The sequence below is a fragment of the Schistocerca americana genome, chromosome 4, assembly GCF_021461395.2.
Source record: "Schistocerca americana isolate TAMUIC-IGC-003095 chromosome 4, iqSchAmer2.1, whole genome shotgun sequence".
In the NCBI taxonomy this organism is placed as follows: domain Eukaryota; kingdom Metazoa; phylum Arthropoda; class Insecta; order Orthoptera; family Acrididae; genus Schistocerca; species Schistocerca americana.
Window position 1 is genome coordinate 350,049,674 of NC_060122.1, and position 27,080 is coordinate 350,076,753.

Consider the following 27,080-nt stretch of genomic DNA (forward strand, 5'->3'; position numbering starts at 1 on the left):
TCTGGGACTTAGTCGTTGTGATCTATGATTGTCACGAACACTGAAGGACATAGCAATGTACCAGATGCTGACATAAACTCTACAAATAGACTTGAGTAGGAAACATATACACACAATCATGAAGAATTCACAGGTACACTGTGTTGTCAGAAGCTGTAGTCAATGTCAGAATTGCTGATGTAAATCATAGCCTCAATTACTTGAATGACAGATTGGTGTGCTTTCCAGTGCAGCAGTTAGATAATTCATTATGAATTTAATGATACATCAGTCACAGAAGCACTCATTGCTGGTAAGTCTGGTGGTATGAAGATTTCATTTTACATAGTTGTTAATCTTCTGATAAAATATAACATTCTCATTTCATTTTTTTGCCAGTCATGTACATGGTTTCATGATTTCTTTTATTACTTTGTATTCTGCAGCTTTGCTAAGGATGGGAGACATGTAGATGTTATAATATCTACAACATTAAGTTTGACATAACTGTATCATACATGAAGAGACAAAGCTCAGCACTGACCATCAGATACAATGATGACACCAAGACCAAATGAGCTAACTCTGGGATGGCTGTAGTGGCCACTCATGCAAGTCACATGCTCATGTGAAAGGTTATGAATGCCATATGTTGGCAGCCAGGTTGGTTTAGGGCATGTGCAGGTAGAGACTAATTTTTGCTACCAGTGTCTTGTGCTGAATGAGATACCTTTACTTCTGTCCAAATAATTTTAATTTTCTAATGGGGTTAACTTTTAACTTCTTATAATAAGGGAGGGGACAGGGATGAGTTAAATTTACAGTAGAGTAATTTAATTTATTTTTTTGTAGATGTAAAGACTCTATCCACTGACTATCATAGTAACACACAGCCTTGGATTACAAGCAAAATATTTACACAAACCTAAAGAAAATTAACTGAAAAAAGAAAAGCAACCACTATCTTTATGACAACTGCTCTGAGCACATGGATTTACAAGCATTCATGAATGTGAAGGCCATTTCTTTACCTGAAAATATCACCAGTAAGTTACAACTGGAGAACCAGAGTGTCATACAGTTTTAAATGTTACTACCACAAAGAAGTGGTCTGGCATATTCTGAGTGGCCAGGACAAGGACATTGACCTTGAGATAAATATTCTTCTTGCCTAGGAGAGTATAGTTGGCAGTTAGTGACATTACTATCAAGAATTGCCTAAAAGCTTGCTTTGGATTGATAGAGGCAACCAAGATTTAAAGCCATAAGAAATTGTGTCTACTGAGGAAGTGGCATCTAACTCATTTCTCCAAACTCAGAGTACACTTCAAGAACAATACTGTTGCAAAGTGTGTCATTATGTCCAAGGACACATATGGCAGTAATGACGAAAATGATCAAACAAATGAGTGTTTTGCTGAGGAAGAAATGCCCTTCCCAAAGAAGCAAGAAGCTATAAATTTGTTAGAGACAACCCACAGATTTTTTGGATTTTTGGTGCATACTGGTCACTCAGTACTTTTTAAAAGATAAACAAGACTAACAAATATTTTCAAAGTACCACAACAGAAAAATGGACAGACTTCTTTAAGTAAGTATAATTTTTGCACTCTAATTTTGTTAGATAATTATGATGAAAGACATTATTTCTTAATTATGTGCGCATTCCTTGTCCTACTTTCAATCTTTTCATTAATCTCTTTCAGTGAGATACATGGCTGTTAGAATGGCATGAGAGAAGACCTTTCTGAACCTATATAAGTAAGATATTGGGTAAGTGGGATGCTTCTATAAGCAACAAAATATTACTATTCCCTTCAGCTCTTGCTTATACATGATTGACTGGATGCCATTAACAAAACCACACTTCAGAAGAAAACACTAATAAAGTGAGTGGATCCAACATGGTTGTATGGACTCTGGACTCAAACAGGAGTTTGGATGTCCTTCTGATAATCTTGATTGAGGTTCATACGGTATTATTAAATCACTTCAGGTGAATGCTGGGTTGGTTTCTCCCCAAAAACCCCCAAAAATTTCTTTCTGGTCCTTTGTGAGGCATTCCAGTGCTCTGCATCTTATGACATCAATCTCTTCAATGCATTAAACTGTAACCTTTCTTTCTTCCTACCAGAAATTTGAAAGTAACATCAACAGCATGCAACACAGGAATCAAATTATATCTGAAGAGGATGAAAATCAGATATTGTATCCTGTAAGGCTCAGCACATGGTCTGTCTATCTGCTTCCAACTCACAAAATTTAATTAAATATCAGAGCACAGTCAGAAACAATGAAGTACAGTTATAGTAAGGGACACTAAATAAAGTTTACATATTGCAAACATTTTTTGCTATGCAGTTCATGTGGAAAACATTGTTTTATGTAGTTCCTGTGGAAATATTACTGGTTGGTTTGTAAGAATTACAATTTTATTTATGTAAAATCAGAAGTATTTTGCTAATGATGTTTACTTGACAGAATAAGAGCTTGAAAATTAAATATTAAAATCCAATGGTTAACATTTAAAATTTTTGCTCATTTAAAAATATAAATCACATTCGACAATGTATATTTCATGGAAGGGCATATTTATCACTGTACCATGTGTAAGGGATTTCTTTCCATTTGAATCACATATGTAATGTATACTGAAGAACAGCTTAAATGCCTCTGTGCAAGCTGTAATTAGTCCCCAATTAATGATACATAGAAAGCTGAAGTGTGTTTCTACGCTATGTGGTCAAAAGTATCCAGACACATGGCTGCAAATGACTTCATGATGTCCTCCATCGGTAATGCTGGAATTCAGTATGGTGTTGACCCACACTTAGCCTTGGTGACAGCTTTTGTTCTCGCAGGCATACGTTCAATCAGGTGCTGGAAGGTTTTTTGGAGAATGGCAGCACATTCTTCACGGAGTGCTGCACTGAGGAGAGGCATCGATGTCAGCTGGTGAGACCTGGCACTAAGTCGACATTCCAAAACATCCCAAAGGTGTTCTATAGGATTCAGGCAAGGCCTCTGTGCAGGCCAGTCCATTACTGGGATGTTATTGTCATGTAACCACTCTGCCACAGGTTGTGTAGTATGAACAGGTGCTCAATCGTGATAAAAATTGCAATCACCATCCCCTACTTGTTCTTCAATAGTGGGATGCAAGAAGGTGTTTAAAACATCAATGTAGGCCTGTGCTCTGTTAGTGCCACACAAAAAAACAAAGAGTGCAAGCCCCTTCCATGAAAAACATGGCCACACCATAACTCCAGCACCTCCAAATTTTACTGTTGGCACTACACACGCTGGCAGATGACATTCACCGGGCATTCATCATACCTACACCTTGACATCTGATTGCCACATTATGTACCATGATTCAGCACTCCACACAATGTTTTTCCACATGTTCAATCATCCAATGTTTACGCTTCATACACCAAGCGAGACATCATTTGGCATTTACCGGTGTAATATGTGGCTTATGAGCAGCCGCTTGACCATGAAATTCAAGTTTCTCACCTGCTTAACTGTCATAGTACTTGGAGTGGATCCTGATGCAGTTTGGAATTCCTGTGTGATTGTCTGGATAGCTGTCTGCCTATTACACATTACGACCCTTTTCAACTGTTGGCGGTCTCCATCAGTCACTAGACAAGGTTGACCTGTATGCTTTGGTGCTGTACGTGTCCCTTCACATTTCCACTTCACTATCACATTGGAAACAGTGGACCTAGGGATGCTTAGGAGTGCAGGAATCTTGCATTCAGACGTGTGACACCCAATCACTTGACCACGTTCGAAGTATGTGAGTTCCGCGGAGCACTCCATTCTGCTTTCTCACAATATCTAATGACTGCTGAGGTCGCTGATATGGAGTACCTGGCAGTAGGTGGCAGCACAAAGCACCTAATATGAAAAAAATGTATGTTTTTGGGGGTGTCCAGATACTTTTGGTCATGTAGTGTAGCTTCTTCACTTATTGCAGGTCTTTGAAAAGTTGTAAATAGTCTTTAATTGGGTAATTGATGTCTGTCATCAACTGTTCACCTCTCAGGTTTTTTATCATTACTGTGTGCTCTCTTATGAGCCAAGCAAAACTGTGGTCATACATGCACACCTTCTTTGTATACATTCAGTATCCACTGATAGTCCTACATGGGATGGGTCTCAAGACTTTTGAGTAATATTCCAAGATGGGACACACACATACTTTGTAAGCAGTCTCAAGACTTTTGAGTAATATTCCAATATGGGACACACACATATTTTGTAAGCAGTCTCCTTTGTAGGCTGACAGCATTTTCACAGTATCCTGTCAATGTACTGCAGTCCTACCTGCACAGGGTACAGGTTTTACCTATGACTGGCCCTATATAATCATTGCATTTCAGACCCACTCAAATGGTTACACCCAGGTATTTGTATAGTTTGCCTGATACCAATCATTATACTACATTTTTCCCTTTCCAGGGGTGTACAGTTTTACACGTCTATACATTTCATGCAAGTTAGCCATCTTTCTACCACTATGAAATCTTATCAAGAACTGATTGGATATAAGTGCAACTTTTTCTGATGGTAATTCATTATAGACAGCTATATCATCAGCAAAAAGTCTGACGTTACCATTAATAGTATCTGCCATGTCATTAACATACAACATGAACTACAAGAATCCAGATACACTTTCTTGGATCACACCTGCACATCTCTATGCAAGATGGCATGCTGTGTCCTCCCCATCAAGAAGTCCTCAACAAACCACATATCTCACTTGATTTCGCAAGTAATGGTATTTTGGTAAATAAATGTTTGTGTGGTACTGAATCAACTGCTTTCTGGAAGTAAAAAAGTACAGTATCCATCTGGCTTTCAGGAAATCAAGTGATAAAAGTGCAGGTTGGTTTTTACATGACCAGGGTTTTTGGAATCAGTGTTGGGAAACATAGTTGAGGTCATTCACTTCACAATACCTCATTATGTTTGAGCTCAGATTATGTTATACGACATACGGACATTAATGAGACTGAATTTTAGTACTGAGAATAACTTCTGATGTTCTTCTTGCAGATGGGTGCGAGCTGTACTTTCATCCAACTGCTAGACACAAGTTCTTATTTGAGGATCTAATGTATATTATGGTTAAAATGGGAGCTAACTTAGCCACAGGGAGCACCTGACAGGGATTCCACTGGGCACTGGAGCCTTCTTCAATTTTAGCTGTTTCTCAAGCGTACTGACACTAATATTTATACCACTCATCTTTGCAGTGGTGAAAGAACGCAACTGGGTCACTACTTCTATATCTTCCTTTGTAAAGGAACATTTGAAAGTGGAGTTTGATGTTCCTGCTTTTGCTTCACTGCATTCAGTTTTGGTTCCTGTCTCATCCTTGAGTCTGGACACTCTATTTGGTACCACTGACAGCCTTTACAAGTGACTATAATTTCTTAGGTTTTTGAAAGAAATCTTTTGATTCTCTTCTTCTACAGTAGTTATTCAAGGCTTTGGACATTACCCTCTTGAGAGCTAAACAAGTTTCGTGCAGGATCTCTTGATTTATAGCCCACCGATTTGTTTCACACGTATTATGCAACTATCATTGTTCATTATGAGTTTCTTTACAGTGTCTGTATACTATGGAGAGTTCTTCTGATTATGAACTCTTCTACTAATTACAAATTATCTAGTGCACAGGCAGCCAATCTTTTAAATTTGCACCAGCTGCTGTGGCCAAGTGGTTCTAGGCGCTTCAGTCTGGAACTGCGCAACTGCTACGGTCGCAGGTTCGAATCCTGCCTCGGGCATGGATGTGTGTGATGTCCTTAGGTTAGTTCAATTTAAGTAGTTCCAAGTTCTAGGGAACTGCTAATCACAGATATTAAGTCCCATAATTCTCAGAGCCATTTGACCCACTTTAAATTTGCACCACATTTCTTCTCTATACTACTGCCCAGAAGTAAATGTTTAGAATTCCTCTTTGGGATATGACACAACTGCTACTTTATCTAACTTACTAAACATGTAACAATACCAGAGAAGGAAAGTTGCTACTCACCATATAGTGGAGATGCTGAGTTGCGATAGGCACAATAAAAAGATTCACGCACTCATAGCTTTCGGCCATTAAGGCCTTTGTCACCATGTCACTAAACATATAAATCTTCCCACTTGTTTTAGCTGCTCTTTGTACTTTTTTACTCATTCCTGCTGCAGCTGTCTCGTGGTCACTGACACCTTTTTCAATATGGGCAGCCTCAAAGAGGGCAGAGCTATTTGTTACCATTATGTCTAATATACATGGTGATTCAAAAAGAATACCACAACTTTAAAAATGTGTATTTAATGAAAGAAACATAATATAACCTTCTGTTATACATCATTACAAAGAGTATTTAAAAAGTTTTTTTTCACTCAAAAACAAGTTCAGAGATGTTCAATATGGCCCCCTCCAGACACTCGAGCAATATCAACCGGATACTCCAACTCGTTCCACACTCTCTGTAGCATATCAGGCGTAACTGTTAGGATAGCTGCTGTTAATTCTCGTTTCAAATCATCAATGGTGGCTGGGAGGGGTGGCCAAAACACCATATCCTTAACATACCCCCATAAGAAAAAATCGCAGGGGGTAAGATCAGGGCTTCTTGGAGGCCAGTGATGAAGTGCTCTGTCACGGGCTGCCTGGCGGCCGATCCATCGCCTCGGGTAGTTGACGTTCAGGTAGTTACGGACAGATAAGTGCCAATGTGGTGGCGCTCCATCCTGCTGAAATATGAATTGTTGTGCTTCTTGTTCGAGCTGAGGGAACAGCCAATTCTCTAACATCTCCAGATACTGTAGTCCAGTTACAGTAGCACCTTCAAAGAAAAAGGGACCAAAAACTTTATTGGCTGAAATGGCACAGAAAACTGTTTATACCAATGTTTAATACACCACCTATCAGGAGGTTTAACACCATACTTCGTTCAAAATGCACGCTGAACAACTGTCGTCGATTCACTTCTGCCGTACTCAATAACACAAAAAGCTTTCTGTTGAGCGGTCGCCATCTTAGCATCAACTGACGCTGACGCCTAGTCAACAGTGCCTCAAGCGAACAAATGTACAACTAAATGAAACTTTATAGCTCCCTTAATTCGCCGACAGATAGTGCTTAGCTCTGCCTTTTGTCGTTGCAGAGTTTTAAATTCCTAAAGTTGTGGTATTCTTTTTGAATCACCCTGTATTTCCATCATGCATGAGCTTCCAAACTGTTTGTTCTAATTATTTTTCAGAGAGGACATTGACTAATGTTTTGCAGGATGTCTTGTCATGTCCACCACTTGCAAAACTGTATTTACCTCAAACAAAGGCTGGGTAACTAAAAACTTCCATGATGGTGTGATTTGGAAACATTCGCACTAGTGAACTGAAGATTTATCTGAAGTTTTCAGTTTCATCTGGATGTGCGTGTGTTGGCTGATAGAAAGATCCAATTAAAAGTTTATAGCCGTCCTTTGTATTAAGTCTTGACCATAGAATTTCACAGGCAGCTTCAGTTTATATCTCATTGTATTTGAGTTTCTTGTGTACTGTAAAATAATATAGCATCTCCCCACTTTACATTAGCCCATCATATTGTTATATACTTAGAATTCCCCCAAAAATCTCACTGCTGTCAATGTTGGGTTTTAGACAGCTTCCTGTACCTAGCCAGGCTTGAGCAGCCGCTGGTGAAGAATCAGTGCAGCAGTAGTGGAGCAGCAGTGCAGTAGCGAGTCACATATTCAGCTTTCATATTTCTTTTGTAGTTTGATTCTGGATTTATTTCCGAATATTTGTGCGCTTGCATATTTAATTACATAAAATCCTTGTGTATTCTCGTATTTGAGAGGAGTTATATTGCTTATTAATAGCTGTAAAACATAAATTTGCGGAGTCATTAGTCAGTTGTTTGTTTTGGACAGCCAGTGCTTTCTGTTTATTTCGTAGAGTCAGTTAGCAGCAGACAGAGGCCAGTGCTGTTTCATCTGTGCTTGCAGAGTGATGTGTGCGAGCAGCAGCAGCAGAAACTAGTCGTATATTCAGTTTTTCATATTAGTTCTGCAGGTTTAATTCAAATTACTTTGTGTGTTTGTGTGCTTATGTGGTGAAATTTATCGGTTCTTCACATATTTTCGAATTAGAAAGGGGTAGTATCAAATTTTAATAACAGTAGAGTGTAACATTGCGTAGGCAGTTCTCATTTGTACTAAGACAGGGTAGGACCGCATTATAATATCTGTATAGTGGCATAGTCTTGGTCATTTGATTGCTTGGTTCGGAAGTAATTGTTCATATATCGCAGCTCAATCTGGTGCTGGTGACGCAACTGTGCAGTCACATATTGCTGTTTTATTTGTCACAACTCTATACACCCAGATATTAGCAGTAGGATGGATAGGGTGTGTGTGTGCTGTGTGGGGGCGCAGGAGGAACTGGCCATGGTTCGCGAGCAGCTGAGCGTGCTGTTGGCCACGGTCAGCCGCCTTCAGGCTGCTGCCTCAAGGTGCAGCAATGGCGGAGGGTCTGGCATGTCACTTGAGACACCCCAGGTGTCGCTTGCTGTGTCCGCTTACTCAGCCGCCGAGGCACCTTCTAGTGTACCCGGCGCACTGGGGCCGCCCTCACCTCAGGGTGAGTGGCAGACTGCAACGCGTTTGCGTCGGTTGAGGCAGAGGGTCAATGTGGAGGCTGGCTGGCTGGCCTCGCCCGTTCATCCTGTCAGTGGGCAGGCGACCACTCCTTCAGCTGGGCCCGAGCAGGTGCACGGGGGCAAAGGCTTGCTGGTTATTGGGAGCTCCAATGTTAGGCGGATGATGGAGCCCCTTACGGAAATAGCGTACAGGGCTGGAAAGAATTCCAACGTGCACTCGGTTTGTCTGCCAGGGGCCTCATCCATGATGTGAAGGCGGCCTTGCCTGTGGCTATCGAGCATACGGGGTGCAGTCGTCTGCAAGTTGTTGCTCACGTCGACACTAATGATGTCTGTCGCTTGGGTTCTGAGGCAATCCTCAGTTCGTACAGGTGGCTGGCGATTTAGTGAAGACCGCTGGCCTTGCATGCGGGGTGCAAGCAGAGCTCTCTATTTGCAGCATCGTTTCCAGAGTGGATCAAGGTCCTTTGGTTTGGAGCCGAGTGGAGGGTCTCAACCAGAGGCTTCGTCGATTCTGTGACGGTCTTGGCTGCAGATTCCTAGACTTGTGCTATTGGGTGGGGAATTGTAGGACGCCCCTAGATAGGTCAGGGGTGCACTGCACAAAGGCAGTGGCTACTTGGGTAGCAGAGTACTTGTGGCGTGCACATGGGTTTTTTTTAGGCTAGGCAGTAGTGCGAGGTGTCCTGATGAACACTCACCAGTCGACATGCAGGCAGGGAAATCAGTACGCACTCAGTGTAAAGACACTTCAGCTATCAAGATATTAGCAGTAAATTTTCAGAGTGCTCGGAATAAAGTTCCTGAAATTACTGCCTGCCAGGAAACGTGTGGCGTGCAAATTATTCTCGGGATTGAGACCTGGCTGAACCCTGAGATAGGAAGTTCTGAAATATTTAGTGAGGGTCAGAATGTGTATTGGAAAGACAGATTAGACACCGTAGGAGGTGGTGTCTTCATTGCAGTTGACAAAAATATTGTCTACTGAGGTCGAGGTAGAGTGTAATTGTGAACTAATCTGGACACGTTTAACAGGGCTAGAAGAAATAAAGTTAATTGTTGGGTGTTATTACCAGCCACCAGGTTCCACCATGACAGTTCTAGAATCATTCAAAGGGAGTCTACACACTGTATCGCAGAAGTACCCGGATCATGCTATATTAGTCGGAGGCGACTCCAACCTACTTAGTATAGACTGGGATGTCTATGGATACATTACAGGTGGTACAGACAAGCCGTCGTGTGAATTACTTTTGAAAAAATTATCTGAAAACTGTCTTGAGCAGCTAAATCGACAGCCAACATGTAATGGAAATATATTAGATCTGGTAACCACGAACAGACCAGACCTCATCGACGGTGTCAGTGTTGAGACAGAGATTAGTGATCATGATGTTGTCATTACAACTATGGTTAAGAAAGTTAAAAAGTCGGTCAAGAAGGCTAGGAGAGTATTCTTACTAGAAAGAGCAGATAAGCAGTTGTTAGCATCCCACTTAGTAAATGAATCGACTCCATTTACTTCTGGTACGATGGATGTGGAAGAATTATGGGCAAATTTTAAACACATTGTAAATTATGCACTGGACAAGTATGTGCTGAATAAGTGGGTTACAAACAGAAAAGACCCACTGTGGTTTAACAGTGCAATTCGGAGAATGCTCAGGAAGCAAAGACAGTTGTACTCTCGCTACAAGAAAGATCAGGAGAATGAGGACAGTCAAAAGTTAGTAGAGATCCATGCTGCTGTAAAAAGAGCGATGCGCAAAGCATACAACCACTACCACCATCATACGTTAGCAAAGATCTTGCTGAAAACCCAAGGAAATTCTGGTCTTACATAAAATCAGCAAGCGGGTCGAAGGCTTTCATCCAGTCACTCACTGATCAGTATGGCCTGGCAACGGAAGACAGCAAAACGAAAGATGAAATTTTAAATTTAGCATTTGTGAAATCTTTCAAGCAGGAGTATCGTACAAGCATATCGCCGTTTGAGTCTTGTACGGTTTTCCGTATGGAGGACACAATGGTAGATATCCCTGTGGTTGTGAAGCAGCTGAATGGGTTGAAAATAAATAAATCACCAGGTCCTGATGGGATTCCAATTCGGTTTTACAGAGGGTACTCTACTGCATTGGCTCCTTACTTAGCTTGCATTTATCGTGAATCTCTTGTCCAACATCAAGTCCCAAGCGACTGGGAAAAAGCTCAGGTGACACCTGTATATAAGAAGGGCAGAAGGACGGATCCTCAAAATTACAGACCAATATCCTTAACATTGGTTTGTTGCAGGATTCTCGAACATATTCTCAGTTCAAATTTAATGAATTTCCTTGAGACAGAGAAGTTGCTGTCCATGCATCAGCACGGGTTTAGAAAGCATCGCTCCTGTGAAACGCAACTCGCCCTTTTTTCACATGATATGGATGAAGGGTATCAGACGGATGCCATATTCCTTGACTTCCGGAAAGCGTTCGACTCGGTGCCCCATTGAAGACTCCTAAGGTACGAGCATATGGGATTGGTTCCCAAATATGTGAGTGGCTCGAAGACTTCTTAAGTAATAGAACCCAGTACATTGTCCTCGATGGTGAGTGTTCATCGGATCTGAGGGTATCATCTGGAGTGCCACAGGGAAAAGTGGTAGGTCTGTTGTTGTTTTCTATCTCCACAAATGATCTTTTGGATAGGGTGGATAGCAATGTGTGGCTGTCTGCTGATGATGCTGTGGTGTATGGGAAGGTGTCGTCGTTGAGTGACTGTAGGAGGATACAAGATGACTTGGACTGGATTTGTGATTGGTGTAATGAATGGCAGCTAACTCTAAATATAGGTAAATGTAAATTAATGCAGATGAATAGGAAAAAGAATCCCATAATGTTTGAATACTCCATTAGTAGTGTAGCACTTGACACAGTCACGTCGATTAAATATTTGGGCGTAACATTGCAGAGCGATATGAAGTGGGACAAGTATGTAATGGCAGTTGTGGGGAAGGCGGATAGTCGTCTTTGTTCATTGGTAGAATTTTGGGAAGATGTGGTTCATCTGTAAAGGAGACCACTTATAAAACACTAATACAACCTATTCTTGAGTACTGCTTGAGCGTTTGGGATCCCTATCAGGTCAGATTAAGGGAGGACATAGAAGCAATTCAGAGGCAGGCTGCTAGATTTGTTACTGGTAGGTTTGATCATCACGCGAGTGTTACAGAAATGCTTCAGGAACGTGGGTGGGAGTCTCTAGTGGAAAGGAGGCATTCTTTTCGTGAATCGCTACTGAGGAAATTTAGAGAACCAGCATTTGAGACTAATTGCAGTACAATTTTACTGCCGCCAACTTATATTTCGCGGAAAGGCCACAAAGATAAGATAAGAGAGATTAGGGCTTGTACAGAGGCATATAGGCAGTCATTTTTCCCTCGTTCTGTTTGTGAGTGGAACACGGAGAGAAGATGCTAGTTTTGGTACGAGGTACCTTCTGCCACGCACCGTATGGTGGATTGCGGAGTATGTATGTAGATGTAGATGTAGATGTAGATGTAGTATATCAGCTCCACTGCTTTTCAGGGCTGTTTTGAACTATGGGATTTTGCTGTGAATACTTCAACATTTAATTACTAGGATTTTAATTTTTTCATCCAAGGGGTTGTTTCTTTGGGTCTTACACTATTTTTTCTGGGTCTCATACAGCTGTCATTATCTGGATTGGATGAAGAGTCACTTAAGCTATAAAGCCCTTGTGTCCGCTAAACACACTATCAGCCACCTGAAAAGGATGAAGTGTAATGTACCTCTGAACTACTTAAGAGTACTCTATAGTACTAACCTCTATGGTGTGAGGTGAGTCCAGGAGGTCAAAGGTAAGCTTTGTATTACATTTATGATACATTAATCACTATTTCTTTACACATTTCTTCTATGGTAGTTACTGAAGGCTTTGCACATTACTCTCTTGACAGCTAAACATCTTTCATGTAGCATCTCTGGGTCTATAGCCCCTTGATTTGTTTCACACCTATTGTGTACTGTTCTGCTATGTTCATATCTATCCAGTGCTTGTCAATCATTCTTTTAACCTTGAGACACATTTCTTCTAGATAGTCCTTTTCAGAGGTAAATACATACTTATTTTCTCTTTGTGAAACAATATGGCTCCCTCTTTATCCTGCTTATGGAACATGTAAATCTTTTCAGATGTTTTAGTTGTCCTTTGTTCTTATATTCATACAATTATTGTTGCTACAAATACCTAAAGTTCACTGATGCTAGGGACACCAACAAAGAGGTCAGTTCTACTTACTGCCTTGGGATCTAATTTATCCCCATGATGAGTGGGCTTCTGAGAAAATATTTAGCATTATTCCTAAGAGACAGAGAGTTTTTTAGCAAAAAATGTGATACTAGAACTTAACAAGCAGTTATAATGTTCACAAGAAAAGAAGAAATAACTTAATTACTTACTTACTTTTTGTCTGGTTCTAAGAACCTAGATCTCATTTCAGCCTTTCCAAGCAGGGATAAGAGTCCCATAACTGCATACACAGGTTTCTGGAAGAATTGCTGGTGAGGAGGTGTAGTTGCACTCATCTGAAATCTTTATATTGAGATTTCCATTTACAAAAACATTCTAATAGAAGATACGTGCAGGGGCTATAAGGCATGGATCTTTTAAGGCATATGTAATACATTTCTAATGTTTTACTTATACTGGTGGTATTCACAATGCAAAATCATTTTTTCTGATTTTTGTATTACTTCTAAATATTTGGTGCAGCAGAACCTGTCATGGTTTAGCAATATCGAAATTTCTGTGATAGTCTTTAGAAGTAGACTGTTCAAACCAAATTCTAAGCCTACTTACATTCAGGTGACTGTTGCAAGGTGAAGACAAGATAGTTGCAATTGGTCTTGTTCCTAAAGAAAGGAAGGTTACAGGTTCACCATATTACTTGATTTTTTTCTTTCACCCGAAACTTGAAAGTTTGTGTATCTCTTCTGTTTTATGGCAACACAAAGTAGCACAATGAGGTATTTATAATATTTGACCAACTTCTTGCTATTTTATTCCTTAAAATTCATCAATAAATTGCACTATAACTACAGAAAACAGACTTCATTATCTTATTTACTGATTGTGTAACTTTTGCCTTCTTTCCCTATCACCATAACTCAGTCATTGAATTTGTGACAAGGGATCACAGTACAAAACTATTTTTGATTTGTAAGGAAAACTGTCTTGAGCAGCTAGTTCAGAGACCACTCACAATGGAGATATTTTAGACCTTGTAGCTACAAACAGGTAAGATCTTGTGTAATTCTCCATCCTTTCCCAGCGATCTGTTGACACCTTTGATATTCAGGAATCCAGCCGGATGTTCGCGTCGTTCTCGCATGATATTTCAACAGCATGCCTCGCTGTCTTCTTCAGGTGCTACCTGTCTCAGGTAGCACCTGAAGAAGACAGCGAGGCATGCTGTTGAAATATCGTGCGAGAACGACGCGAACATCCGGCTGGATTCCAGAATATCCAAGATGTCAGGTAAGATCTTATCGACAGCAGCAGCGTAGAGACAGGGATTAGTGACCCTGATGTCATCACAGAGACTACGGTTCCTAAAGTTAAAAATCAATCAAGAAGGGTAGGAAAGTATTTCTCTTAGAAAGAGAAGGTAAGCAGACGTTAGCATCCAACTTAAGACAATTAGCTCACATCATTAAGTTACAATATGATGGACATAGAGGAATTATATGCAGAGTTTAAAAGGAAATACTGCTCTGGAGCTATGTGCAGACTAAAAGTATTATGGGTGGAAAATATCCACATGGTTAAACAATGAAATTCAGAAAATCCTGAGGATGCAAAAGCTGTTGCACTCTCAGTTCAAAAGACATCATTGAAATTACAACAGGATAAATTTAGTACAGATTCATGCATCCGTAATAAGATTGATTCACAAAACATACAACAAGTACTACTGTTATATCTTAGCAAAAGATCTCACTGAGAACACGAGAAATATAAAATCTCTGATTGAGTCTAAGGCTTCTATCCAGTCACTCATTGACCAGTCTGGTGTGGCAGTAGAAGTCAGGAAAAGGAAAGCTAAAGTTTTAAATGTTGTGTCCAAGATTAAATCCCAATTCAATTTCACAAAGTGTATTCTATGGCATTGGCCCCTTACTTCTTAAGTAAGAGAACCCGGTACAATGTACTCGATGGCAAGGATGTAATCCAGAATGTCCTAGGGAACTGTGATAGGACAGCTGTTACACGTAAATGATCTGGAGGATAGGATGACTGGCAATCTGCAGCTGTTTGCTGATGATGCTGTGATGTGTGGGAAGGTGTTGTTGTTGAGTTTCTGGAGGACACAAGATGACTTAGGCAAAATTTGTAGCTGGAGTGATGAGTGGCAGCTAGCTCTAAATGTAGAAAAATGTAAGTTCATGCAGATGAATGGGAAAAACAATCTCATAATATTTGAATACAGTATTAGTAGTGTGCTGCTTGACAGTACCACATTGATTAAATATCTAGGTGTAAAGTGACATGGAATGGAGTAAGCATTTAAGCATTGTAATAAGAAAGGTGAATGACAGTAGGGATTGTAGTAGGGAATGTGGTGGTTGACTGGGACCTTGACAAAGAGTATGCCTGCCCTCGTGTTTCCATGCAGTCCAACATCAGGCCACTGTCACATCTGAATCCCACCACAAGTGCATGATTTAACCCAGCAGCCAAATAGAGATCCTTTCAAACTCTAACTGATGCTGATAACACTGTCTCACATGAATATGTGGCATCTTCATGTCCTTCACAGTGATCACTCAACATCTCATGCTGTTCATGCCCCTTAGTGCCCTACCACAGGCTCTGTTGTGGGGCAGCAGGTTTAATGTGATGATGTTTGTCTATTTCTGTCTTTGCCATTTTTCTCACATGAGTCTGGCAACTATTTTTGTGGTCAGCCAGAAAGCAATGGAGAGCATACTGACCTTAGTTTCCAGTCTGCTCAGCCACATTTTGGTCCAGCCCACTGAAAGAAACGTTTCTATTCTCTTTCTACTTAGCGGGGATCAGCACTATGATTATAAATGAAGGTATAAAGTTCTAGTTCAAACATATATTGAGTAAAGTATTTCACACACAACACTTTGAAAATCACTATGTTCAAATGACAGTAAATCTCTATATTCTAAACAGCATAACTAGCAGTTCAGAGGCGACTTCTATGGTACATTCCTACCACATTGTCTTTCACCCTGACTAACAATACTTAAATAAGCGTTTGAAATAAATGCTCGCCACAAATGTGGAAATAATATTCACCACTTGCCACATAGATTTATAATTATCACAGATGGCACATGAACAGTTACTTTAGTGAAATCTAAACAATCCAGGATGGTGTACAGTCCTCATGAGTTCACTATGAGTTATTACAGAAAATACGCGTTTTATCACAGTCCTTCTCTAACGTCATGCGAGGCAAAGCGCAATCCGACATTTAACAGACACAATTCTTACAGTGGCTGAGTCCAAAATGAACCTTTTGCGTGCCTCTTGAGCTGTATTTATATATGTGATGCAGTGGATGGCTGAGGGAATATCTGATGTCATCTGCCTTATGCACGCAGCAGCAGCCTCTGAACAACTGCTTTCTCGGACACACAATCTTTAATAACAAATTTATGATTTAATTTAGAATCTTCTTAATTTTTACATGTCTTCTGGTAACATGGTTGAAATCACAGAAAAAGTTTCAGCCCGCTTGAATAAAAACTTTCCCTTCTAGAATTTTTACAGTGGAACTAATGGTAGATAGGTACCTCTGAACTATAACTTTAATAGATCTTGTGTTGGCTGTTATTAATACTATGAGTCTAAAATTTGTTATAGCTCTATCATTTTATCATGGGCTGTAACCAAAATTTTATATCATTAAAATTACAGGTAATTAATCTACTAAAAATGGGTGTATTTTAGTTACAAGTTTTGTTTTCCTTAAATTACTCTATAACTATAAGAGGTGGTTTAACATGGTTAATATGGTCTCTTAGTTATTATTTTTAGATTGAACTGAAGCATAAAACAAATTTTTACGTTTCTAAGGCTAATATTTAGTGCCTTCAATTTTTCTTAAAAATGGGGATCCTGCCTGTAATTTTAATTCTTTTGCTTTGAAACTTGCATCACTTATTTATGACCTCCATAGGCACATTCTGACCAAATTCTGGCTTTCTAGCTTTATTAGCTTGATATTTAAAATGTTATTACAATAAAATATATATTGACAAAGCTTGAATATAAAATTTTGACTTTTAATTTTACTTTTAATTATGGTGCAATAGTTGTGCGCTATACACGGACACATTAAGATGACGTGGTGCTACCAGCAGTGAACTGGGGTAAGTCCCGGCACACTTACTCGCCTCTGTATCTCACTCATGATACAGTGCTTGTTTCACTTCACTGTATATTCAGGGCACTAATATTGTGTTGATCGTAAAATTACTTTCTTTGTTATTTTCATGTTTATTGCATGTAAACAAAAGTTTTCAGCATGTATGATCCAATTAATCCTACTAAGAGTCATATTTTAATCAATGAATGAGGGATTTAATTAAGCCTTTCTTCATTTCAAATGTTTCAAAATGTATCTCCAAATTAACTTAAGAATAACATATTACATCATTTTTGATAGTTGATTATATGCAGTTCTGTAACAAAAAATACTTCATATTATAGACCACCCTACTTGTGTCTGTAAGTGGAACAAAAATTATCATAAAAGTATGATCATTTTGGAACATAAGATCATAAAAAATACTGCACACATAAGTATTTTTCAGTAATTTTGTTTAGACACTTTTCACCTGTCTAGTTTATGTTTTGCTTTTGCTTCGTTATTAGAACAGGAAAACTATTTTCATTAATAAAACAAAACTTAGGAAATATAGATAAAACATCCGTACCTTGCCAACAAACTGCGTTGAGTGAAACTATGAGGTTGTGAACTCAGAAAGCCATTATCATTGCTAATGAATGACAGTGGTAATTTCAGTTCATCAATCACTTTGATTTGAAAGTTGGAAATTATGTGAGTTATCATTGCTGCATACCGCACATCACTTCTCCATTCCTCATCTTTCCACCATCCAGACAGCGGATCAGCTTCACTGCTCATGCAAAAAAAATCAAAAGATACAAAATAAACTGTAATTTGAATGGGATACACAAACAATCACTCTGTTTTTAAAGAATTTCTGGTTTGTCTTTACATGAAAGTCTGAAATTTCTATTCTTCTTTTAAAAAAATGCCTAGAAATCTAAATCTGTATGTATACTATTATCATACCATCCACTACAACAAATGTCAGAAGATTGAAAACAAAACTTCAAATGATACTTATATCAAGAAAACTGTTTTCAGTCTTGGTATAAAATATGCTGATATACATTGATAATCTACTAATAATAATTTTAAGCTTGAGACTGAAACTCATACAGTAACCACTTATAAATATTCTAATTACAGTGTATTATATTTTTCAGGGTGACTACCTGAAACTTCATTTGTATATTAAGTGTATGCAGTAGTTTAATCCCTTGGAGAATTATAAAACCCTTAATAGATCCTACATCTCAAATTATGTCTGTCGATCATTTTAACTTCAAACAGTGGGCATACGACAGATCATAAAGGGTCATTCATATTTATGTAGAATGTAAAACAAATAATGAACTGGTCATTATAAAGATGTCCCTCTTCTTACCTTTAAAGCTAAGGAGGTTAGCACTGACTGAGGGCAAACACAAGACATATTCCTCAAGGGGATAGCTCCTAACATTCAAGCACAGTACACCGCTATACAGAAGTATGATTTCATACCAAAAGAAATTGTTAACATTTAAAAACAGATTTTTCTGTTGCCTTTATATAGTTCCTTCATATATTAATAAATAAAACTTAATTTAAGAGACAATGAAAAAATAAATTGTGTATGTTCATTTAATATTATGTTAGCATTCTGCATCATAAAATCATTGATTTCCAACATTTTAAATTTTGTAATATTTATACCTTTCTTTATTATTTGAAGAATGTCACATTTCACATAAAATAGTTTCCCATTAGCAAGTACATTTTAACAGTTGATCCTGTCTTAAGTAGTCTCCAGATTTTCTTCATCCTACCAAGTATATCCTAGGTTCTTGAGACAGCAATGTAAACCTGTGTGATGAAGTTCATGGAAAACAAGTATATATTGACCCTTCACCAGTTTGGGTTTTGAAAAAGAGATCAATTAATGGAGCCCTATATTTCATTTCTAAATTAAGGTTATAGTATGCTCTGTGACAGAAAGCATACTTGATATCAAAAAGTCACTAGATCTGATCAGTTTTGAATTATTCATGAAGAAGCTGCTACAGTATGGAATTAGGGGAAAATACAATAACTGGTTCAAATGTCATCTCTAAGACTGAGATAAAAGAGTTGTAAGTACTTCAAAAAATTTGGAAACCACACAGTCAAAGGAGCAAGACATGAGACAAGGTATTCCTGAATATTCCACACCTGGTCCACCACCTTCTATTACATTTACCAATGATCTGCCCCAAAGCATAGAGAAAAGTCTACCAGTAATGTCTGCTGATGACACCAAAATTCAAATCACTGTGATAATGAACCCTATAACATAATTTCTGATACAAACTCTAAGCCAGGAAATTGTTAAACATAAAAAACTGTTACTAAACATAGACAAAACATTGTATAAAAGTGTTCACTCATCATATACAGCTTCATGAGAGACAGATAATGTCAATTTGAAAATGTGCCTGCAGACCAGGATGTAACCACAAAGTTCCTAGCAATCTGGATAAATGACATTCTACGGCAGGACATATATAAAAAAAATTAGTACATAGGCTAAGGAGTTCATGCTATACATTTAATATTCTGAGTAGAGGCTGTGATAATGAAACACTAAAGTGTGCACACTTTGAACTTGTATACCCAGTACTCATGCATTCCATTCCATTTTTGGTTGTCTCACATGGAGAGATATTTAATATGCAGAAGAGGATAGTCAAGATAATGAAATAAATGTCTCGCTTCTTCACTGCTAAACATCTATATCTGGAACCCAATATCCTGCAAGTGTTGTCTATTTATACACACATTTACAAGAATCTACACCACTTTTTTGTATATACTGTATCCAACACCATAAAAAACATCATTCCAGTTATGTCAAAATCTATTTAAAGGACGCAGCAGCATAAGGCACACATTAGTTCTATATAGCAAGCTACCCAAAAGCTTAAAGTCAAACAGAGAAGATTCAATACAAAAGTAAAAATACAGCTTTGGAAGAACTGGTTCCATACAGCAGAAGAAATTATGAATGCCAGTCTCAAATAATCAAGTTAAATATTTTATTATGTACCAGAAGTGTATAGATGATTTAGTTCATTCTACAGATGTAACTGTTTTTATTATTATGAGTCTAAAATAAGCAAGTTAAATGTTTTTCTAAATACCATAAGCTTTTAGCAGATTTACTTCTCTCTACAAATGTAAATTGTCTTTCCTTATTATGAGTTAATTATAACATTTATACAAATTGTAATTGTGACTTGTTGCATGCCCTTCTGTAATAACACAAACAGATTTCTCAGAACAATAAAAATCAAATCAAATCTAGTCAAATCAAATGCCAGAACTAATTGTCACTGTTGAATAAGATGCTACTATTGTTATTATGAAATGTGTCGCACTGTCATTCAATGCAGCCTCCATTTGGTGAGTAGAGTTATAAATTCTTATAGATTTTTAAAAATCAGGAATTCTCTTGAATGATTTGACTAATTTAAAATTGCAGCCAGTAAAGAAAAGTGTCAACTATGACACAAGTATTTCTGCACAAAATTTCTAGAATTATTTACTGCTTAATATTATGAAATGTTCATTTACAACAGTCAGTGTGCTACAAATACTACAAAGATATGCACTGTGAAGGAGTACCTTATTCATAATAGTGGATTAAATGAGATACATAGCAGTGAGTGAAATCAACTATCAAAAGGAATGAATTTTTGTCTAAGCTTACTTCACATTAGACATCATGTTAACAGTCTCCTTGCCTTCTTTAGCTCCATATAAAGAGATTGCAGTTCCAGAAGACAAGATATCTTAAAAGTGCTTAGTTTAATTGCTTGCTGAACCACACTTACTTGCAACACACTCCTGCCCACCCTATCCCTCCCTCTCTCCCAAAAAACCTCCATCCGAAGCACCCTCCATCCCCTACCCATAAGTCCTTGAGTTTCAATTCTGACTGTCTCTTGTGTCCAGAGGATATCAGTGATGATATGAAACTTCCTGGCAGATTAAAACTGTGTGCCCGACCGAGACTCGAACTCGGGACCTTTGCCTTTCGCGGGCAAGTGCTCTACCAACTGAGCTACCGAAGCACGACTCACGGCCGGTACTCACAGCTTTACTTCTGCCAGTACCTCATCTCCTACCTTCCAAACTTTACAGAAGCTCTCCTGCGAACCTTGCAGAACTAGCACTCCTGAAAGAAAGGATATTGTGGATACATGGCTTAGCCACTGCCTGGGGGATGTTTCCAGAATGAGATTTTCACTCTGCAGCGGAGTGTGCGCTGATATGAAACTTCCTGGCAGATTAAAACTGTGTGCCCGACCGAGACTCGAACTCGGGACCTCTGCCTTTCGCGGGCAAGTGCTCTACCAACTGAGCTACCGAAGCACGACTCACGCCCGGTACTCACAGCTTTACTTCTGCCAGTACCGGGCGTGAGTCGTGCTTCGGTAGCTCAGTTGGTAGAGCACTTGCCCGCGAAAGGCAAAGGTCCCGAGTTCGAGTCTCGGTCGGGCACACAGTTTTAATCTGCCAGGAAGTTTCATATCAGCGCACACTCCGCTGCAGAGTGAAAATCTCATTCTAGTGAAGATATGATCTTGACACTGAAATCATCATAATGTCTGACACTTTGTGCCATTGTTATTTCATGGCATATGGTCAACCCTCATACTGGCCTATGAGATTTGCATAAATTATTATTTAACAGATACTACTGTATCCAAGGTCAGAATCTGATAATTAGTGTTCAGGCATTTATCAGTCGTAAATGTTCCTGTATTATATATATTTTATCAGGGTGTACACGTGGACAAGGAAAAAAAATTCCCGGATTGTTCTCGGATTTTCCGGTTAAAAATAAATTTTCTCCCGGGTAAAATACACTTTTTCCATGTTAAGTGGCAGTATACTTTCCCTCAGAACTGTAAAAGTTATAAATCCTTTGAATGGCTATGGTTTTATACACTGGCCTAGAATTTCTCGGCACTATAGAGAACGAAAGTCAGGAGGGGGGAAAAATCTTTGATGTGTACCAACATGTACACTGCATATTTTCGCATTATGAAAGTATAAAAGTGAATTCCACCAAACACTGCATGTTACTTTCCGAAGTCTTGAAGTCGAGATTGCGATGTGCTTTTGTAAGCTCACGTCACATGATCTCCCCATCTGACGACAGTGGATATTCAGAGCATAGGACACGTGATGTAGTCAGCTAGCCAACAGGAACATTGTTGTTAAGTGGCACGAACACACAAATAGGAAAAGTTAATGGTTTAAATTAATATACACAGTGTTGCTACAAGAAAAGCAAAGTTTTCACATATAATACTGGTCTCTAAGATTTGTGGGGTCATAGAACCACTGGCTAGCCCCACAATAATATTGCTACCCTACGGCAGTGAGAACAACTGTATCTTTACCAGCTCAGTTCTCTGTAGTACACACATGCTACACGCGTTGTATATACACTGCAAGAGTAAAAGTATTCATAGTAAGTGACAGGAATGCGACTGATTATCATCATAATTACCACACCCGCTCTCCACTGCCTATAGATTAAGAAGCTCCAAGAGAAGCTAAGTTTTCACATATAATGTTGATCTCTTTTGCACGTGTTACACTTTAAGATACATCACACAAATGTAATTATCTGGGCTCGAAATTCTTCTAATAGTTCGTCCTCAAAGAGTTGATTTTTAAATGAGAGTCAAACACCCTGTGATTTAAGAAATCAGTTTCAGCAGTTGCCAGAGAGCGCCAGATAACAGGCGTCACCGTTCTTGCACACCTATGATAATGTAGGAAGCCCAAATGTTGATACGTGTAAGACATTTAAAGATCTTACATTTTGCCATAAAAGAAACAAAAGATCAGAGGATACTCCAAGAGCATCGAGATTACGTGAACCATATTACAATGCATAATTCAGTTTACAGTGCACATTCACATGTCCAGATTCCTCAACCTGACATTAAGCTTTTCAGTGCAGTTTCCTTGGACTACCAGTACTCTACTATCTCATGTTTGGTTCTTTATTATGGCATAATGCCATATGTGCTAAAACATGAAAACGTGCACTTGAAATGCAGTGAACAGTTGAAACTAGCCAATAGCATGGAATTAAACACTTCATTTCAAATAAATTGACTGTCTCACCGGAAAAGATTAATAAAAGCCAAATCTCTTTAACAAACAGACAAAAATAACTTCATTTGGAAATAAAATAAGATCTGAAACTAATAACATTTTAGCCCTCTGTAATTATGTGAATGTATTTTAATTCACTCGATAGCTCCCGGCCACAGAAATCCATTTTGTTTTCATTTGACGTGAGAGCTGTAAATGAAGAGGAAACACCAAAATCACTAAACATAAACACAGGTCACGTTTAGACTACCCAACTCCCCACTACAACTCAGAGTGCTCCACGCATCTGCCCCGGATCTACGGTATTTCTGAACCACCCCACCCCCCCCACCCCCCCACCCCGCCCCAAGCATTTGAGATAGCATGCCAAAAATTTAAAAAAATTGCCTTTTCAAAAAATTTTCATATTGTAGTACATATGTGTTTCAAAATCATATGAATAATCCACAGACCAACGTGTGCTGGACGCTAGATATTTTGTGAAACAAGGTTTTCTCTCCCCAAGAATATGAATTTGGCGCCCCCACTTGCCCCTCCCCCCTCCCCTCTACCTGAAATTGCCACCTGGGGGAGACATTCTGGTTTGCACCTCCACCCCCCACCAAGGCCCCTAGATCCGGGCTTGGTATGCGTGCGTGAATCTGGCAGCTTGGGCGCGCCAGTAAAGTTTTTACGGGTAGCATTTGGCTGCTTGCTGCTACTGCTTATACAGCTAATAGCCAGACTTCAGTAGCCAGAAGTGGGTGAAGGTACCACTGATACGCACCTCAGCTGCGCATGAGCCCGCTCACAACTGTTCGAACGATTGTAATGTAAACAGTTGTGACGTCACGCTCATTGGAGGAAATCTGTTGTTATGAAGCAGTGCATAGTCTTCCTGAGGGCCTTTGACACGTTTTGTTGGTGGCAGACACTTGTATGAGCACTGTGTTTTGTTAATGTATGTGGTGCATTTCCTTTGCAACTGAAGTTTTATTTTCATAATTTCCCTTGTTCATGTTTTATTATTACAGTATTATTCTGTAGTAATGGGATACAGTAATATCCTCTGTTATAGTATGGGTTCTCACCTGCCGAAATTACAAAAGGTTAACTGAAAACTAAAACAATGAAAAATTCCCAGATTTCTAAAAAATTCCTGGGTTTTTCCAGGTTTTCTCCCGGATGAAAAAATTCCCAGGTTTTTCCCAGATCTGCCAGTTGTCCCGGGTCATATACACCCTGTTTATGACATTTTTTGCTAGATTTTTTCCTGTTTCCAGCATTAATGATATGCTATAGATGGTAAAAAAATTGAATCTCTTGAAATTATGGACTTTTGAGAAAGTATTTCTGATCTTAGCAGGTTGTAAGAAAGAAAATTCTGTAAAACTAATTGTGGTATTTATAAGCTAGTTATTATAAATGTTTACATAAAGTATATCATCTATAGAGTTGAACATATAAAATTTTTCGGGGCTAGGAAACTTAAGTTGCTTAAAATAATGGCCAACTCCTTGAAGCAAACAATGTATGTAGGGTTAGCTACAGACAATGAGATATAGTGACTTTTAGGGGAATGGGTTCAACTGCCATGGGTGTTTTAGCTTTCTGAGAACATTAAACTCTACATCTGATTATCAGAATAAATCAATGACTAGTTAAAAATATTGCTCTGCCAATTTCCCTGAAGTTAATAGAAACTATATGATAAATATATTCAGCACAATGAATAGTACATTTTCAAAATGTGAGAATGGCCTGCATAACCAGTAACTTGAGTACAAACAATGTGCTGTAAATGAAATCACATTCACTATGAACTGTTACTGGAGACAGTCAAGTTTTCCCATAAACTGTAATTCCAAGGAAATTATATCCTACATCTCTTAACACACTTTTCCCATTTTTGTAACATTGTTCAATGTAAATCTATTTTCTAAGACAAGTACTTACTCATTGGCTAATGGTATCATTGAAAGCTTGGGAAATTTCTGCCTCAGATCTTTTATTAGATCAACACTTCCTTTAGTCACAAGATTTGCTGTCCTGTTACCTTTCCTATGGAAAGATAAGAAAGACAATGGACACTCTTTTATTTCACAGTGTTTTAGCAATCCCCAGCAAAGAGGATGGTGAGATTCTGCCTTGAAAAGTCCGGCTGGGGCTCCAACACGAATTTTTTGTCCTGCTGCTCTTGAAATTCCTGCAGTAGTGGCAGAGAAATAATTTATATAACCTGTAAAATTGAAATACTTTCTCAAAACACAAGTCTGAAATTCTTTTTAATAGTCCTTGTTAATGTACTGTAACCTCTTCTGGACAAGAATTTTCACTGAGATCACTTGAAAGATAAAACAGTGACTGTTACACAAAATACATTAATTTTTTCTTAGATGAGACTGTTCATACTGGATGTACAGAATGGTGTGCAAACAGTCTGATTCTAAATGCCTGAATGTAAATTTCATGCGCAGTGATACATTCCATAACTGAACAGTTACTTATACAACAGAACTTTTGTAGGATAGACTGCGTAAAGAACATAACATCATACACAAGTTTTTAACATATAACAACATTTCTCCAGCTATATATATAAATACAAATTCAAGCTGTGGATAGTAATACCTCTGTAGAATGGGCTGCAAGCTTTCTTACTGCATTTCAAAACTATTGATAAGAAAACCACATACACTTATTCTGTAAAGATATGTAAACTCATATATAAATAACAATCTATAGTTGCAAAACAATAGTCAAAATCCATATGTAATTGCAGTCCATATTGTTAACTTACCTGAAAGTGTAAAATTCAGAGTATTATACATTTTCAAGTCAGGCTCATTCCATGTCTCAAATCGCCAATTGGAAACAGTATCCAATCCATATTGACCTGTAAGAATAATTTCAGGGGAATTGCTACATAAATGGTATTAATACTGAAGCATAGTATATTTAATCAAAGTCTTGGCACAAAGTAACTCAGGCAGTGACTGCAAAAAATACCAACTTTGGATGATACTTTCACTCTGGTTAAAAAAAAAATTAAAAAAAAATACCAAATTTATGTTGCAGGTACTGTACCATTCATGTGTATTGCTTCTCCTTTTTAACTGATGAATGGCTGCAGCACCAACAAAAATTAATAAATTGTTGGTTTATTATTTTGCACAGCATAGGGTTCTGGCAATTTCCTCTATGGTCATTGAGAATAGCTTTAACAATACAGAATCTCCTTGCACAACTCCTCTTTCAAGTTCTGCTGTCCTGCTTGTGAGGTAACAAGCGAGTTGTGGCGCCCTGGAAATATTTTAAGTTCAGAGTTGGCGGACACCGCATGGGGTGCGCAGCAGGCCCGACCTCGTTAGTATCCGTGTGGTGGCTCACAACGGCCAAAGCATGTGGTCCAGGGAGCATGTGACTGGGAATTCCATGCTGACGCTGTGACGAGGACTGTGCTTTGTGTTGATGAAGGAGATTTGTATGCTGGTAGTGCGAAAGATGGAGGACATTGTGAGACCATAATGCAGGAATTTCGCAGTTCGTATAGAAATTAATAATAGCCAGATGAATCATGATACCTTAGAAAGAAACATGTACATTACCATTATTTGCACAACAATTCTGATGGTGTAATCAGATTTTCAATATCTTTATTAGTTTAAAGCTTTGTATCTGACTGTAAATTATACAAGTAGCACCCAGCAACGAATTTCCTAAATCTAAATGGTTCATCTGATTTTGTCGATCGACATGTCTTTAGAAAGCTATTAGTGTAAACCTAAATTGGTACAAATTACAGGCATGTAACTTGAATAGTACATGAGTTATTGGAGGTCAAAGTGGCCAATTACTATCGATTGTGTCAGGCCATAAGTACACAGTGACACAAAA

The 27,080-nt window shown here is 38.6% G+C and overlaps 1 protein-coding gene across 2 annotated transcripts in view; it reads right to left on the reverse strand.

Annotated features, from left to right (window-relative positions):
* Positions 1 to 27,080, reverse strand: part of LOC124612795 (alpha-L-iduronidase) — a 244,535-nt gene that overhangs the window by 74,921 nt on the left and 142,534 nt on the right. Inside the window, exons 6-9 of one of the 2 annotated variants that reach the window (XM_047141198.1) lie at positions 25,984 to 26,079; positions 25,140 to 25,389; positions 17,635 to 17,838; positions 13,124 to 13,252 (exon numbers count right to left, since the gene is read on the reverse strand). In XM_047141198.1, coding sequence (XP_046997154.1) covers positions 13,124 to 13,252; positions 17,635 to 17,838; positions 25,140 to 25,389; positions 25,984 to 26,079 — 679 coding nt within the window. Of the gene's footprint in view, positions 1 to 13,123; positions 13,253 to 17,634; positions 17,839 to 25,139; positions 25,423 to 25,983; positions 26,080 to 27,080 lie in introns of both variants that reach the window. The other variant, XM_047141197.1, reaches the window with a different exon arrangement.